This window comes from Vigna angularis, chromosome 2, assembly GCF_016808095.1.
Source record: "Vigna angularis cultivar LongXiaoDou No.4 chromosome 2, ASM1680809v1, whole genome shotgun sequence".
Taxonomy (NCBI): domain Eukaryota; kingdom Viridiplantae; phylum Streptophyta; class Magnoliopsida; order Fabales; family Fabaceae; genus Vigna; species Vigna angularis.
The window spans coordinates 19,230,500-19,247,492 of NC_068971.1; the positions used below are offsets into that span (position 1 = coordinate 19,230,500).

Genomic DNA, 16,993 nt, shown 5'->3' on the forward strand with positions numbered 1-16,993 from the left:
GTCCGTCTGGTGAACGAACGACCATGTCGTCGAAATACACGTCCATACATTGACCGATCTGCCCAGCGAAGATCCTATCCATCAAACGCTGATAAGTGGCTCCAGCATTCTTCAAGCCGAAAGGCATAACCTCGTAACAAAAGTTTTCCTTTTCAGTGATGAACGCCGTCTTCTCCCGATTAGGTTCATACATGGGTATCTGGTTGTACCCAGAGTAAGCGTCCAGGAAGCTTAACATCTGGTGGCTGGAGGCATCGTCCACCAATGCATCTATGCTCGGCAAGGGATGAGAATCCTTAGGGTAGGCCTTGTTTAGGTTAGTGTAGTCGGTGCACATACGTCATTTCCCGTTGGTTTTCTTCACCATGACCACATTGGCGAGCCAAGTGGTGTACGTCACTTCCCTAAATCATCTAGCCTCCTTCAACTTCCTCACCTCCTCTTCTACAACTCTTCTCTTATCCTCCCCCATCCGCCGCTTCTTCTACGCTACCAGTCGCGCCTCTTTGAACAATGCCAATTTATGTGACATGACCGAGGGATGGATCCCCGGCATATCAGCGGCCGTCCAGGCGAATAGGTCTCGATTCTTCCACAGAACGGACCAAATTTCTTTCTCCAATTCAGGCTCTAGCCCACGAGCGATAGCGGTGGTCTGGGAAGCGCTTTTTCCTATCAAGACTAGCTGCGTCTCCCCTAGGGGCTCCAACCGGTCTTCGGTGTTTGTTCGCGGGTCAAGGTCAGCCATAGCCACTTTAGATCCGCTCGGCCTCCTCTTGACCGTGCGGGTATGATGCTTCAGGTCTGCTGCATAACATTTCGTAGTCGTCTTCTGATATGCTCGGACGTGCAGATTGTTCCTTTGTCAAAGGGATACTTCATCGTAAGGTGGGGGTTCGATACAATTGCCCCAAAGGCGTTCAAACATGGTCGGCCCGGTAGCACATTATAGGAGGTGTTGGCCTCCACGAGCAAGTATCTAACCCTCCGCTCCTCACTATCCCGAGCGGTCCCTAGTCGAGCGCGTAAATCAACATACCCCCTAGTATCCACCCTTTCGCCGGCGAAACCTACTATCTGCTCGTTGTACGGAAGAATGACATCGTCCGATATGTTCATCTGCTGGAAGGTTTTCCAATAAAGGATGTTCACTGAACTTCCCTGGTCAACTAGCACCTTGCTCACACTATAGCGGGCGATCTCTGCTGTTATCACCATTGGATCATCTTGATCGGGGTCGGGCGCGTGAAAGTCCTCGTCTGAAAATGTAATGGGCGGCATGGTCCTCCGGGATTTGTCAACCGTGTGAACGGATCGTAAGGCCCGTACATGACGCTGCAAGGCGGATGAAGAAGATCCTCCCCCGGCGGAACCGCCGGATATCGTGTTGATATGTCCCCGCAGAGGACAATCGTGGCTCCTACTACGGCTTCGGCTTCTCCGCCTCTCAGATCGTGGGCGATCCATTCGGCCCCGCCGCGACCTTTCTTGTCTTGCCGGTCTTCTGGGACTGGTCCACTGTGGACTTGCTCGATCCAAGGGTACATGGGGACGGTCAATCCGCACATACTTCTTCAGTTGCCCCGCACGGATTAATTATTCTATTTTATCCTTCAGGGTCACGCACTCCTCCGTGGTGTGGCCCATGTTTTTATGATACAAACAGTGTTTATTACCGTCCCCCCCTGGCGGTGTGGGTCTTCTCTTTGGTTTTGGAATCAGCTCCGCACTTAGGGCTTCCTGGAAAATTTTCGTTCGAGGGGCGTTCAAGGGGGTGTATTGTTGGAATCGCGGTCCCCGAGGTGGTTCTCTCTGCTTAAATCCTCCGGACTTCCCAACCTGACCGCCCGATTTCCCTCCGTCGGTTTTCTCTCATCAGTTGCCCTCTCTCGTAGCTCTTACATGGTTTGGGGCGCTCCTTGGTAGACGCTGTCCTTGAATGTTCCAAGCTTGAGAGCAGGTAGGACGTACTGCAAGGCGAGTTCCAGGCTTAAACTCTTCACCCGCCGGACGGTCTTCTGGTAACGATCCATGAATGCTCTCAAAGTTTCTTCTTTCTCCTTATCAACTCGAAAATGGTCAAGTCTTGATGATATATTCATCTACTCTATCTATTTTTAATTTTTTTTAAATTTTGAGTACACTTGTCTTAATCATAGTTAAAATCATTTCAATTACAGAAAGAATTAAATAATTTTAGTTTGATAAAATGGTAAACCAAATTTGCTCTCAGAACTTGAGATCGGTTCTATAGAAAATTTGAAATTACATGGTTAACCTCAGTGTTTTAAAAGGAAAATAATCTCATAACATTTAAAAGAATGTGATAATTAAAATTATAAATTTTAATTATAAAAAAGTAAAATAAAAAGAGAAAACAATATAAGATTTCATTATATCATTACCTATTTTTAAATTCTAGTTAGTAACTATTAAATATTGTTTTTTTTTAACGAACGGAGTATAGTTTGTTTTGGTTTTAGGTAAAAAAAATATGTAATTTGTATTCTTTTGGATATTAAGTATGTCTTTAGAAAAACATTTTTATTTTCTTAACCTGTAAATAGTTAATTTTAAAGAATAGAATAAAAAGTTGAAAAAATAATAAACAATAAATAAACGTAAATATTCAATAATTTAAGTAAATAAAAATAGAATAGAAATGGAGATAAAATATTTTTAAAATTATTTAAAATAATTAATTTCATAAAAATAAAATAAAGGAAAGGTAAATTTCAAAGTACATCCCACTAATCTTGTTTTTCACATTTACCTCATCTTTCCACGTAACAAAGAACTTTTTTTTAATTAAAAATAACTTCTTTTTTTATAAGAGTTGCTTTATCTTTTTATCAATTTGATTGATGAGACCGTGTATCAATCAGATACACTTTGAAAATAAACAAACCGTCGAGAAAGCAAGAAAAGAAAACCATTTTGGCTTAGGTGCTCTCTTATTGCAACATGGCTGCAACAGTAGCTCCATCAAATGAGCAGATTCACAAAGTTCCCGTCAAAGTTTTGGTGCACAGAAGTGAAAACAAAGTTGTGTTTGCTTAGGCAGGAAAGGATTTCGTGGATGTTCTGGTGAGTTTCTTAGCATTGCCTTTAGGTACTATTGCAAGACTTGTTGCTAAGGAGTCAAATATTCCGCCGGTGAAAGTTGGCAGCCTGAGTTCATTGTGTTGGGTTAATCGGCTATCTTCTTATGTGGAGAATAGGCCTAAATAATGTGGATCTTTAGGTCTCACTAGGTCAAATTGAGATGGCTCAGATTAGTAGAGCACATTAGAGTCATTTGAAGAGAGGCAAAAGTCAAGTGAGAGAAAAAGAAAGAGAGAAAGTCATTCTCGCATAACCCTAAACCTGCACTGGTGTTTTATTTGTTGTGAACTCGTTCACCGTTGGATCAAGCTGACTTTTGGACAGTAGGTTACAGACATATGGTTCTTCATTCTGACCGTTCGGATCGTCAATCGGAGGTCTAGATTGGGAGAAATCGGTCACGCACCAGCAGTCCTGTTTTATGGAATTTTCATCTTCTTGGTTATCATTTGTAAGCATTTGTGCTTATTTAAATTGGCTTATTGAACACATCATTTGGTTTTATTATTGGAGACTCTTTTGTACCCTATTATTGATCATAGTGGATTTTTCTTTGGTTTGGACGACTCGTGGTTTTTACCCTTGCATTGAGGGGTTTTCCACGCTAAAAATTGTTGGTGTCTCTTTATGCTTTGGATTTTACTTTTGTTCTATTTGTTTGGTGCTCCTCACAGATTCTCGCAAGAAGGGGGATTGAATTTCCACTGTGTTATTACTGTTTGATAAGTTGTTAAATTTTTTGGCCCTTTCCACATCAGAGTGGCATCAGAGCTCTTTGGTTAAGGGACTGTTTAGTTTGCGTGAATGATGGAGGCACATACAAAATTGATTCCTTTGAATGGAGAAAATTATCACCTATGGAAAGGCAAGATGAAGGATTTGCTATTTATGAAAAATTTGCATCTTCTAGTTTTTGCTTCCAATAAACCGGAATCCAAGTCAGATGAAGAATGGGATTTTGAACATCAACAGGTATGTGGATTTATCAGGCAGTTTGTTGATGATAATGTTTATAATTTTGTTGCTAATGAGACACATGCGAGAAGCCTATGGGATAAGCTTAAGTCCTTGTATGCCTCTAAGTTAGGAACTAATAAATTGTACTTGCTGAAAAATTTTGTGGAGTTGAAGTACAAGGAAGGAAATCTTGTTTCAAATCACTTGAGTGAATTTCAAGGGCGCTATGATCAATTAGCAGGAGTGGGTATAAAATTTGATGATGATCTATTGGGTTTATTCCTATTAAACTCTTTACCGGAATCATGGGAGACATTTCGGGTTTCCATGATAAGTGTTACCCCTAATGGTGATATTTCTTTGCAAATGGCAAAGAGTGGTGCTCTTAATGAGGAGATGAGAAGGAAGACACAGGGTACTTCATCTCATTCAGAAATGCTTATTATAGAGAATAGGGGGAGAAGCTAGAAGAAAGAACAAAATAGTGGTAGAGATAAAAGCAGGAGCAAGTCCAAGTCTCGGTACAAGAATGTGGAGTGTCACTATTGTCACAAAACAGGGCATATAAAGAAGAACTATTTTTTGTTGAAGAAAGAGAGCAAAGACAAAAAGGGTAAGCAAAGAGAAAAAGATATCGATGATGATCGTGTTACTACTACTACATGTGGTGACCTTATTTGTCTTTGTGATTATGTCACTATTAATTCTGTATCTGACGAGAGCATGTGGATAATTGATAGTGGTGCTACACTACATGTTACATCTAGGAAGGAGTTCTTCACATCTTATACACCTGGTGATTTTGGAGTATTGAAGATGGGTAATGATGGAGTGTCTAAGGTTATTGGTGTTGGTGATGTTCACTTGCAAACCAACATGGGGATGCAGTTGTTGCTTAGAGAAGTTAAACATGCTCCAAATGTTCGCTTTAACTTGATTTCTGTGCAGGTAGTTGATGATGGTGGATTTGATAACCACTTTGGTTCTGGAAAGTGGAAGCTCACCAAAGGTAACTTGATTGTGGCTAAACGGGAGAAAAACTCTAAGCTTTACTGGACAAAAGCTTTAGTTGCTAAAGATAGTGTGAATGCCATGTATATGGAGTCATCTTTGTGGCATAGAAGGCTTGGGCATATTAGTGAAAAAGGACTTAACTGCTTAGTTAAAAAGCATGTTCTCTTAGGATTGAAGAGTGTAGAGTTGGAGAAATGTTCTCACTGCATGGCTGGTAAACAAACCAGAGTATCCTTCAAGAAGCATCCTCCTTCCAGGAAGTTAGAGTTGCTTGAATTGGTGCATTCTTATCTTTGTGGCCCATTGAAGGTAAAGCCTTTTAGTGGTGTACTTTACTTTTTTACTTTTATTGATGATTGTTCCAGGAAGCTTTGGGTTTATGCTTTATAGAGAAAGGACCAAGTGTTGGACAAGTTTAAAGAATTTCATGCTTTGGTTGAGAGACAGTCAGGCAAGAAGCTGAAGCGCATTCGTATTGACAATGGTGGAGAATATTATGGACCATTTGATGCTTATTGTAGACAGTATGGTATTGCACATGAGAAGACTCCTCCCAAAACTCCTCCGTTGAATGGTTTAGTAGAGAGGATGAACATGACGTTGATTGAAAGAGTTAGGTGTATGCTTTCTGAAGCAAAATTGCCTAAGCATTTTTTGGGTGAGGCATTGTTTACAACAGTGCATGTTATTAATCTAAGTACTGTAGTCACTTTGAACTCTGAGGTGCCAGACAGATTTGGTTTGGCAAGAATGTTACTTATGATCATTTGCGTGTCTTCGGTTGTAAAGCATTTGTTCATGTTCCAAAGGATGAAAGATCCAAGTTGGATGTGAAGACAAGGCAATGCATCTTCATTGGCTTTGGTCAGGATGAATTTGGCTGCAAGTTGTATGATCCCGTTGAAAAGAAAGTTGTTAGAAGTTGTGATGTGCAATTCATGGAAGATCAAACCATTGAAGATATTGATAAGGTGGAAAAGTCTACACCTAAGGAAGATGGTAATGTGGCTGATTTTGATTCAATTCGGTTGTCTATTAATGATTTGGATATTGATGTTCATGATGATGAACAACATGGTGATATTAATCAGCAGATTGGAGATGACTTGGATGTTCCTATTGATAATGTTGATGAAGAGGAACATGATGTGTCACTAGATGAGAGTCTTGGTGATGTACCTGAGTTATCAGAAGCTCAACCCAGAAGATCTGATAGGCCAAAACAACCTTCTAAGAAGTACTCTACCAATGAGTATGTGATGTTGACTGATGACGGAGAACCTGAATGTTATGAGGAGGCCATTGAAAGTGAAGAAAAACAAAAGTGGTTGGATGCAATGCAGGATGAGATGAAATCTCTGCATGATAATCACACTTATGACTTGGTGAAGTTACCTAAGGGTAAGAGAGTCTTAGAGAACAGGTGGATTTTCAAGATGAAGCAAGAGAGCAATTCTACATCTACCAGATATAAAGCCAGATTAGTGGTGAAAGGCTTCAGACAAAGAAAGGGTGTTGACTTCAATGAGATTTTCTCACCTGTGGTGAGGATGACATCCATAAGAACTGTGTTAAGTTTAGCTGCTACTCTAGATTTGGAGGTTGAGCAGATGGATATGAAGACAGCTTTCCTTCATGGTGATTTGGAGGAAGAGATTTACATGAAGCAACCGGATGATTTTCTTGTTGAAGGCAAGGAAGACTATGTGTGTAGGCTACGAAAAAGCCTATATGGTTTGAAGTAGGCTCCGAGGCAGTGGTATAAGAAGTTTGAGTCTGTTATGTGTGAGCAAGGCTACAAGAAGACTACTTCTGACCATTGTGTTTTTGTCATGAAATTTTCTGAGAATGATTTCATTATACTGTTGTTATATGTTGATGGCATGCTTATTGTTAGGAAAGATGTATCCAAAATTGACAGGTCGAAGAAGCAACTGGGCGAGTCATTTGCCATGAAAGACATGGGAGCTGCTAAGAAGATTCTTGGTATATGCAATGGTATGTACAAGGCCTGATATTGCACATGTTGTTGGTACAGTCAGTAGATTTCTGTTAAATCCAGGTAGAGAGCATTGGAATGCTGTGAAATGGATTTTGAGGTATCTTCGGGGTACTAGTGGTTTGAGGCTTTGTTTTGGAGGTGATAAGCCTACTTTGGTGGGTTACTTTCAGATATGGCTTGAGACATTGATTCCAGAAAGTCTACTTCAATGTATTTGATTCATTTTGCAGGGGAAGCCTTGGCTTGGCAATCAAAGTTGCAAAAGTGTGTAGCGTTGTCTACTACTGAGGCAGAATTCATTGCACTTACTGAAGCATGTAAGGAGTTGTTATGGGTGAAGAACTTCTTGCAGGAGCTTGGTTTTGTGGAAGGGAAATACTTGTTGTATTGTGACAGTCAAAGTGCTATTCATCTTGGTAAGAATCCAACTTTTCATTCTAAATCCAAACATATTAATGTGAGGTATCATTGGATACGTGATGTTTTGGATGCTAGGTTGTTGGAATTAGCTAAAGTTCATACAGATGATAATGGTGCTGATATGATGACCAAGGCATTGCCAAGAGGAAAATTTGAAGTTTGTTGTGAGATCGCCGGTTTGATGGATATCTCCACATAGTCGTGAGGGGGAGATTTGTTGGGTTATTGGGCTCCCTTCCTATGTGGAGAATAGGCCCATTAGAGTCATTTGAACAGAGTACATTCTCTCACTAGGTCAAATTGAGATGGGTCGGATTAGTAGAGCACATTAGAGTCATTTGAAGAGAGGCAAAAGCCAAGTGAGAGAAAAAGAAAGAGAGAAAGCCATTCCCGCATAACCCTAAACCTGCACTGGTGTTTTATTTGCTGTGAACTCGTTCACCGTTGGCTCGAGCTGATTTTTGGACAGTAGGTTCCAGACATATGGTTCTTCATTCAGACCGTTCGGATCATCAATCGAAGGTCTAGATTGGGAGAAATAGGTCCCGCACCAGCAGCCCTGTTTTGTGGAATTTTCATCTTCTTGGTTCTCATTTGTAAGCATTTGTGCTTATTTAAATTGGCTTATTGAACACATCATTTGGTGTTATTATTGGAGACTCTTTTGTACCTTATTATTGATCATAGTGGATTTTTCTTTGGTCTGGACGACTCGTGGTTTTTACCCTTGCATTGAGGGGTTTTCCACGCTAAAAATTGTTGGTGTCTCTTTGTGCTTTGGATTCTATTTTTGTTCTATTTGTTTGGTGCTCCTCACAGATTCTCGCAAGAAGGGGGATTGAATTTTCGTTGCGTTATTACTGTTTGATAAGTTGTTAAATTTTTTGGCCCTCTTCCTATCACATTGTATGAGAGTGTATCACATCTTGAAGAAGAGCATCTATGGACACAGACTTGCAAAGAAATGCTTCTGCACCCAAGGACTTCTATGGAACCTTGTTGCCAACTCCTCAAACTCAACATCGACGACACTGACCCCACAAAGTATTTACTGTGTGAGGACATTGGGTGTTATAGAAAGCCAAATGGGAGGCTTTTAAGCATTTTCAACAATCAAAGATGCAGTTGTGGAAAACTAATGAACAGAATAATTTCCCCAAAAAATATTACTCTAGGAAATGGTTTTGTTAAGTGTCAGAACCATTAAATTCAGCTTTTAGTAGAATCCAGGTGTTACTTGAGGGTTTAGAAAATTCAGAAAGTGGAAGACAGGTGTGTGTATCTAGTTGGCCGATCGGTTTTTGACGGTAGTATATAAGCAAAATTTTCAAACGTTGAGCTACTTTTGCATGCACCTCTTCTCTCCATAATTCTGAGTTTCTCCTCCTTCTCTCTATAATCCTCCTTCTTCGCTCTAAAAATCCTTACTTTCTTCTTCTACTGATCATCATCTAGGCCGTATTTGAATTCTTCTTTGGTGGCAAGAGTTTCTTTTCCATCAATCTAGCTATTGTGCGAAGTGGGTAAGTAATTTCTCTCATTCGTTAAAGTTTCTGTAATTTCTGATACATGCAAGCACTGTTCAGCTTGCATGTGTTCTTCATCTATCTCTCTCTGAACCGGTTTCTGTTTTGATCCTTTGGTTGGTCCCTTTTCATCGATCAGAATTGTAGTGGGTTGCTTTAAAAGTGATTGATGGTTATTCAAAGTGGTGGAGGCTTAGGAAATTCCTAGTCTATTCAAGGTAAGGGAAGCTAGTGGTTTAATTATATTTTCCTGTGTTTGGAATTAATGTGTGAACGTTTGCATGTATGAATGATGGATGTTGATTGAATTGTATTCAAATTCTGTGTTTGGCCGATACATGTGAACTGGATTGGAGTTCCTATTGTAGAACGTTCGGTTAGTTTGGGTGGGAGAAGAGAGTGTGTGAAAAGGTGAGTAGTGAGCAGAGTATAATAGGTTCAATGGAATAGGTTTAAAATAACTTAGAAATCACGTTTGGAGGGTTAGAGATTAAGAAAAATATCTTATTTTTGGTTTAAGAATTGTTATTCAAAGATTTGTTTTGTTGATCATTCGGCTGTGTTACGTACTCAGTCATTAACTGGGTTCGGTCTATTAGCAGTATTATCTATTTATGACCGTTCGGTCTAAATCGCAGTGTTCTAATATTAAACTAGTGTTCGGTCTGGATAGAGTATCCAATAACCTGTAAGTACTCGGTTTAGTATAATATTTGGTATAAGTTTTAAGAGTTTCAGTGTAAGTTATGAGTGTTGGTTTAAACTCTTTGGATTGAACTAAAAGCCTAGTAGTTGGTTTCTATGGTGGTCGGTCAATAATAGCATTCGGTCAGTTTCCTTCTGTTTTGTCTATTATGAACCATTCGGTACTCTCGATTGGGTAGTGTGAAGGTGTTCGGTCTCCAATGTTCACATGTTTTCTCTTTATTATGTGAAAATTTAATTGATGAATGATTGTGTATGTTAAGAATTGAAGATTTATACTTTCAAATATTGTGGAAGAGAATTCCAAGGAGGAATGTCTCATGGATGGTTGTGGAATTGTAAAGTATGAATATGGATATGCTAAGTTGGCGTTCATCCTGATATTCTGAGTTACTCATTCTCAAGTAGAGAGGAGTAACTCATGAGTGAGAATGACAGGAGGTCCTACCGCCTCAAGGTGTCGAGGTAGGTAGTATGGGATTAACCTTGGGTAGTAGCTTGATTGGTGTCAGCTGTTACAGTACCACAAGTGCAAGGACGACTGTAGCTACATATTCATATAATCCGGATGGTCAAGTCAGTGTTCAGTTTATATATATATATATATTTATATGAATGATGATGTTTTGGTTGTATGTGACGAATTGTATTCATTGTTGTATGATGTACCGTTCGGTTTCATATAGACTGAACTTGCATGAAATGCATATATGTGTTTATAATTAAATTACAAATAGCTTACCCTATTTTCTTGTTCTGTCATGTCTTGTTCGTTCAGTTTTCTTTTCCCTTGCGATGATCATCCTGTGGATATGAGCAGAAGGTGATGAGTGTTCGGTGGAGCAAGTGTTGGAAGACGAAGATCCTATCGCTTAAGTTATGACCGCTCGGTCATCTGTTGTGTATAGCTTTGAATTGGACCGTTCGGTCAATAGATTTAGTATTCCTTTTGCAAACCGATCGGTTTATACAGTATGTTGTATCACTGTTTGGTTTATTCCTCTATTTTGTATCAAACTTATGATATTCTGTAAAGTTTTTAGTTTTATGGTTATTTTGGATAAGTGTAATTGTTAAATACTTTACTAACTCTTAATAAATTATCTATCATATAATAATATGTGATTAATCTATGATATAGTATTATGCTATATTTTGAGGAGGTTACGTTAAGGAAACTGCTACTTTTATAATTGGTGACGATCTTTCCGTGTTGCCTAATGTTCTTGTAACAAGTGTAAATCTACTCCAGCAGCTTCGAATCAAAGACATGGATGCTATTGAGGAACTAACGGTAGATATCGGCAAGAGGGAGGTATGCTATATTGGTGGAATATAATTTTTGCTATTCATTATTGTTGTTAGTTTCATTACTTTCTCTCTCTGATTTGTTCTTTGTCTTTTCTATAGGTTGTTGATCTTCTCAAGTTGTCGTTGATATCAAAGAATCCTTTGACAGATTTTGTCTTTGAGAAGAAGCCACGTGTTGATGATTTTAACCCAATAAACCAGTCCTGGCTCGAGAGAGGAGATGAATCATCTGATGAAGGTAGAAAGATAGTTGTGAGGGCACTGGCTGGTAAGAAAATCAAATGAAAAGATTGTGTTTGCCGATGCAGAGGAAGATTTTGCTGACTTGCTTTTTAGTTTTATGACTTTACCTTTGGGTGGAGTGTTGCATATGTTGGAAGGAGAATCTTCTTTGAGCTGCATAGATAAATTATACAAGAGCATTTCTGAACTGAGTCCTGATAGATATTTAAGGTCACAGAGAGTCAAAGAGGAACTAGTTAATGCTAAATGTGCCCCTCAATTCGCCATCAATGGCCAGATATTACCAATTGGAGAGGTATCCTTGCCTAAGTATTGTTTCAATACTTTAAGGGATGGCCTTGTTGCTACTTCAACTACGCCTTCATTGAAGATTTGTGATCCAAAGTCCTGTATTGGGGATTCATGCAGTGGTAAAGGATTTCCCAAAGGACCATCAACGTTCATGGTGACAGATGACTTGGTTGTGACTCCGATGTCATCCATTTCTGCGGTTTCTTATCTAAATAGGTCACAAGTTCCTTTCTCAGACTTGGAGGAAAGGGTCATTAGCGTTGGTGTGAAGGAGGTAACACATCCTCTTATGCTGAGTTATTCATCACACACTATTACTTGAATCAAATAACAATAGTATATTCATGTCTGTTGATTTCATGGTGCAGGGATTGGCCATACTAAAAGCTTCCTTAACCTCAACATCTGCTTTGACACAAGTCTCCTCCAACAATTCACAAAAAACATTAAGGTGGAGATTTGATCAATTAAAATTTTTAGGTTATGATGTTATTTTGAAATGCCTACTTTTTAACATTGGTCTGACACTCTCTGGTTCAGTCAAATTTTCTGTTTGTTGTGTGAACCAGTATTATAATGAATCTACTTTTGGCTTCATTTTCCTTAAAAAAACTTGCGATGTACATTTTCTAATTGAATTGTTAACATGATAAAATCACTTTACATTTATCATCATTCCTCCATCTAGCAGCTAGGTCAGACTAACAAAAGTGTTTTAGACCTCGACTTCTGTTTGTATGTTACTTGTTATATCACATAATTTAAGAGTTTACATTTATTTTTATCATCTATTTTTTATATGATAAAACAGTATAATATATAACATTTGTTTACTTTTACACATTTTATGAGAAATTTAAAATAATAATTAAATATATAAATATTTCCTTCCATAAAAGGTTCTTGAGTCTGTCATTTTATAAAATCTGATACTTTTTGGTAGGGTATAAAATTTGAATACCTAATATTAATTATTTTGTGCCCCTCGAGGGGAGTCTTACACTGTTTTTGAATGTGCGTGGTCATAAAACACTTCAAATAATCGGTGAAAAATGTCACTACATTTGATAAATTATTGTTTTTTAAAAATATTTTGACGCTCTTCTTGTGCTATAATATTTTGTAAGAGTCTCTTGGATGCTCGTTAATTCGTAGTTATTGGTTCAAGAGTTTGAAGGAAGCAGGTAATATTACTAATAACCATGCGCGCGTGATTTTTACAAATTGTGATTAACAATGTATGCATAGAGCTCTTATATATACCTCCTTAAAAAATAACGTAATTTTTTTATTGTAATTAAAATTGATTTTAATCATAATTTATTTTCAGTATTTTATCATTTCTTTTTCTTTTTTCTTGAACTCTTCACCTCTGTTTAATTTCGGCTAATAAAGAATATTCATTAAAAACATTTAAAATATACGTACAGGTTAACAAGATGAGAATACTTAATATTAAATAGAAGACATCATATATATATATATATATATATATATATATGTATATATATATATATATTCATGACAAGAAAATAATTATATATGTATTTATTATATTCATGCTACATAACTAGAAGTTGAAATATGATAGATCAGTGATAAATTATTTATATACATAAAGGTATTCATGATTTCGAATTTTCAAAACTTTGGTTATTAATCTGTTCTTGAATGCTTGTTATTATTTAAATATTTTTTAGCAAGTTAATATTAAAATAACAAGTCATTAGAATAAGTGATAAAATATTTTATCACAGCTCTATTTTTTTAATAGTGATTAATGCTTTTCAAATTTAGTTTTTATTAAGTTTGACTTTTCAATGCTCATATAATAGAATTTTACGTCTTTAAAATGGAAATTAATGAAAACTTAAGCGTTTAAAAGAATTAAATTATTGATAATTTAAAAAACAAGAATATTGTGGTGATTCCTTTAAGAGGAATGTCAAGAAAACGTTAAGACTGGATTAAATAGAAGATAAAGAGTTTAAGAAGCTTTAACTACAATGGAAATATTATTTAAATATTTATTAATTTTTGTGATAATTTGTTCATTAAAAGAGTGACATTTAAGAATTCTAATACTACGTATATTTATGGTTATGGGTAGCAAAACCAAAATTTTCCTTTTCAAAGCCTAAAAACTAGAACAAGTGAATTTATCATCTATAATATTACATGAAAAGTTCTAATTTCAAACCATAATGCTCTCTATAAGTAGAGTTTGGCAAAGCTGACCTGCGATTGTGAAACCACAGTAGCTGAAAATGCAACTCGATCCGGAGATCAAGATCACACAGTTTCCCTCAAAGTTCTGGTAGACAAAGAGAAAAACAAAGTTGTGTTTACTGAGGCAGGAAAAGATTTTCTGGATGTTCTACTGAGTTTTTTAACATTGCCTTTGGTGACTATTGCTAGACTCGTGGCTAAGGAGTCCAATGTAAAACCAATTAAAGTTGGCAGCCTGAGCACATCGTATGAAAGTGTGTCGCATCTTTAACAAAAAAATTTATGGATTCGAACGTACAAAGAAATGCTACTGCAACCAAGGAAGTCTATGGAAGATTATTGCGAAACAATGATGCTGAATATTGATGACACTGAGCCTAAAAGCACTACTTTTGAGAGATCTGGTTGAACTGTGGTTGTGGAGAATTAATGAACAGGATGGTGAGATCTTTTATTCAAACTGAGTTTAGAAAATTGCTTTGGGAAGGAATCTGCGTCTTTTTAAGTTTCTGATGATCTTTATAAAATGCCTAATGTTTTTGGAGCAAATGAAAATCTGTTTCATAAGCTTGAAATTGAAGACATGGAGACTCTTGAGGAACAAATTGTGGGATATCACCGAGAAGGATGTATGACAGTTTTTAACTTAGTCTTTATACTTCCATTCTTTCTTTTCATTGGTTCGTTCGTTTTTTATTGTAGGTAGCTGACTTGCTCAAGTTTTCATTGATCTCAAGGACCCCTACGACAGATTTAATCCTAAGAAAGAAGCAATATCTTGGTAATTTTACCCCAATAAGACCAAATATGTTTGAGATTGGAAAAATACCATCTGTTGAGGGTAGGCAAATGGTCGTGGAAATACAAATAAGAAAATAAAATGATAAGATTCTGTTTGCTGAATCAGACGAAGAGTTTGTTGACTTTCTTTTAAGTTTTCTCACTTTTCCTTTGGGTGGAGTGCTTCACATGGTTGAAGGATTTTCTTCAGTAAGCTGCATAGATAGATCATATAGGAGCCTGAATGAACTGAGTTCAGACAGATATCTAATTTCCCCCTTGAACTTAAAGACAAACTAACTAGCCCTGTATGTGCTCCACATTTTAATCTCAGCAACCAGATATTACCAATTGGGGTACAAAGTTAACCTTCTACTGGAGAATATTCAAGTCCTTTTGGATTTGTGAAAGGATCAGTGATGTACATGGTGACAGATCACTTGGTTATGACTCCAATGTCCTCCATTAATGTTGTTTCATATCTAAAAACACTAAATGTACCACGTTTTGACTTGGAGGAAAGGGTCACTACAATTGGTTCGAAGGAGGTAAGAAACTGGATTTCTTCTTACTTTGCATGCTGTTATTTCTTGTATGAGATTACATCACAATCTTTGCTTGAATGATGCAGGGTCTTGGGCTATCGAAAGCTTCATTGACCTCAACATTTGCTTTGACAGAACGTCTTAAACACTTGATAAGACCCATTCCATCTTGTTTGAAGCTGTATACAGGATTCTAAAAGTGGTTCACCAATTGCAATTTTGGCACCAATGTTTTTGGACTCTCTATGGTTGTATCACCAAAATTGTGGTTGCAATCACTTCATTTGTCCAAAGCTATCCTCTATGTCAAATATCACAACAAAGCTATTATGCAAACACAATTTAAATCTTGGGTTAATGAATATGGGTACTACAGAAGTCAATTCTAGATATATTAGAGACCTAGATTTATAATGTTAGTGTGCTTTGTGTTTGGTGGAATCCGTTTTATCAAATATATTATGCAATGTTTGGTGTAAAATATAATGCTATTAACGAGTCTTTTATTCTGTTTTACTAATAGATTTTAATGTAAAATTAAGCATGATACGTTTCAAGAGAAAAAGAAAATTAGAATGTGATATTTGAATATTAGAATTTTAAAGGAAAGAAAAGGGGTAAGAAAAAATGCACCCTTGAAACCTTGAATATATGTAATTTGATGTATATTAATTAATTAACTCACTATCATGAGTTCATCAAATCAACACAGATAAACATAACCAGTAGAAACATAAATATATATAACAAGGGATATAATCACATGGAATTGTAGTTAGTGGGACTAAGCGCGTACATTGTCATTAATAAGTAAATATGCTAATAATGATTTCTCTCTAAGCATTTATAAGAAAATAAAATAAGAATTAAAATTAACTTTTTCTTTTGTAATTATAACTTTTAAATTATACATGTAACATCCATATGTAGTAGCATTACACTACTAATTAAAGTATTACAAGTTAGGTATTAAGCATAAATCATCGCTGAAATTTATACATTGTATTTTACAATCATCTGAACAAAATATTCAGTCTTTCAAAAATTTAGAACTTCTTTTAATACTCAAAGGAATGTATAAAACACAACTATATAAATAGCAGTAGATACAACTCCTAACAATCTCACTGCTGCCCACCACTTCCACCTACCCCATCCTCTACTTACATATAACATACAATGACTCTGGAGGTGGGCGAACCACAACCAACACAGAAATAAGCTAGTATTATGATAATAGACCATACAAGATATAAATCATCTTATAGCAGAGGTAATTTCTCATCATTATAACTGTCAATCACATATAACAAAAATCAAAATGTTTATACAGCACATGCACTCACTGGAATCAATACAAAACCACAGCCCACACGACTATCATTACCTAGACATTTGATTCTACTTCTGAAAGACACATGTATTGAGTAAACTCAGATTTTGTACTTATCCTACTATCCCACTCTCATGTAGTCCGCTCTTATAGGACTATGAACAAGAACTAATGTCCCCTTCAAGTACGACATGATTAATTCTTCTATCTATTTGATCATGTTTTATATCGAAACACCATAATCTTTCTCGACTCTTACAACTAAATATATCCTCTATGTGAATTGGATACTAGCAAAGTCAAGATAATCTCCTTAAACCCCTTCAATACCCCTAAAGTCATTGAGTGTAGTACTTTCTATCCGAAAAGCAACTACACTTTCATCACTTCATACAGTTAGTTTCATACATCATATAGTTCAATTCTCATAGTAAAGCAATTATTTATACATGCAGAAATTATTTTATGCATATTTCTCATTTCAACAAATCCATCGCATGTATATGAAATCAACAAATCCATCAAATGTATA

At 36.7% G+C, this 16,993-nt stretch overlaps 1 protein-coding gene across 1 annotated transcript; it reads left to right on the top strand.

Moving 5' to 3' along the window:
* The first annotated feature begins 11,148 nt into the window (after positions 1-11,148).
* On the top strand, positions 11,149-15,325 carry LOC128195303 (uncharacterized). Its single transcript, XM_052872547.1, has 6 exons — positions 11,149-11,848; positions 11,943-11,993; positions 13,796-14,014; positions 14,506-14,584; positions 14,995-15,131; positions 15,215-15,325. The coding sequence occupies exons 1-6, from the start codon at positions 11,381-11,383 to the stop codon at positions 15,323-15,325; spliced, it is 1,065 nt and encodes a 354-aa protein (XP_052728507.1). The 5' UTR covers positions 11,149-11,380.
* Positions 15,326-16,993: the final 1,668 nt, after the last annotated feature.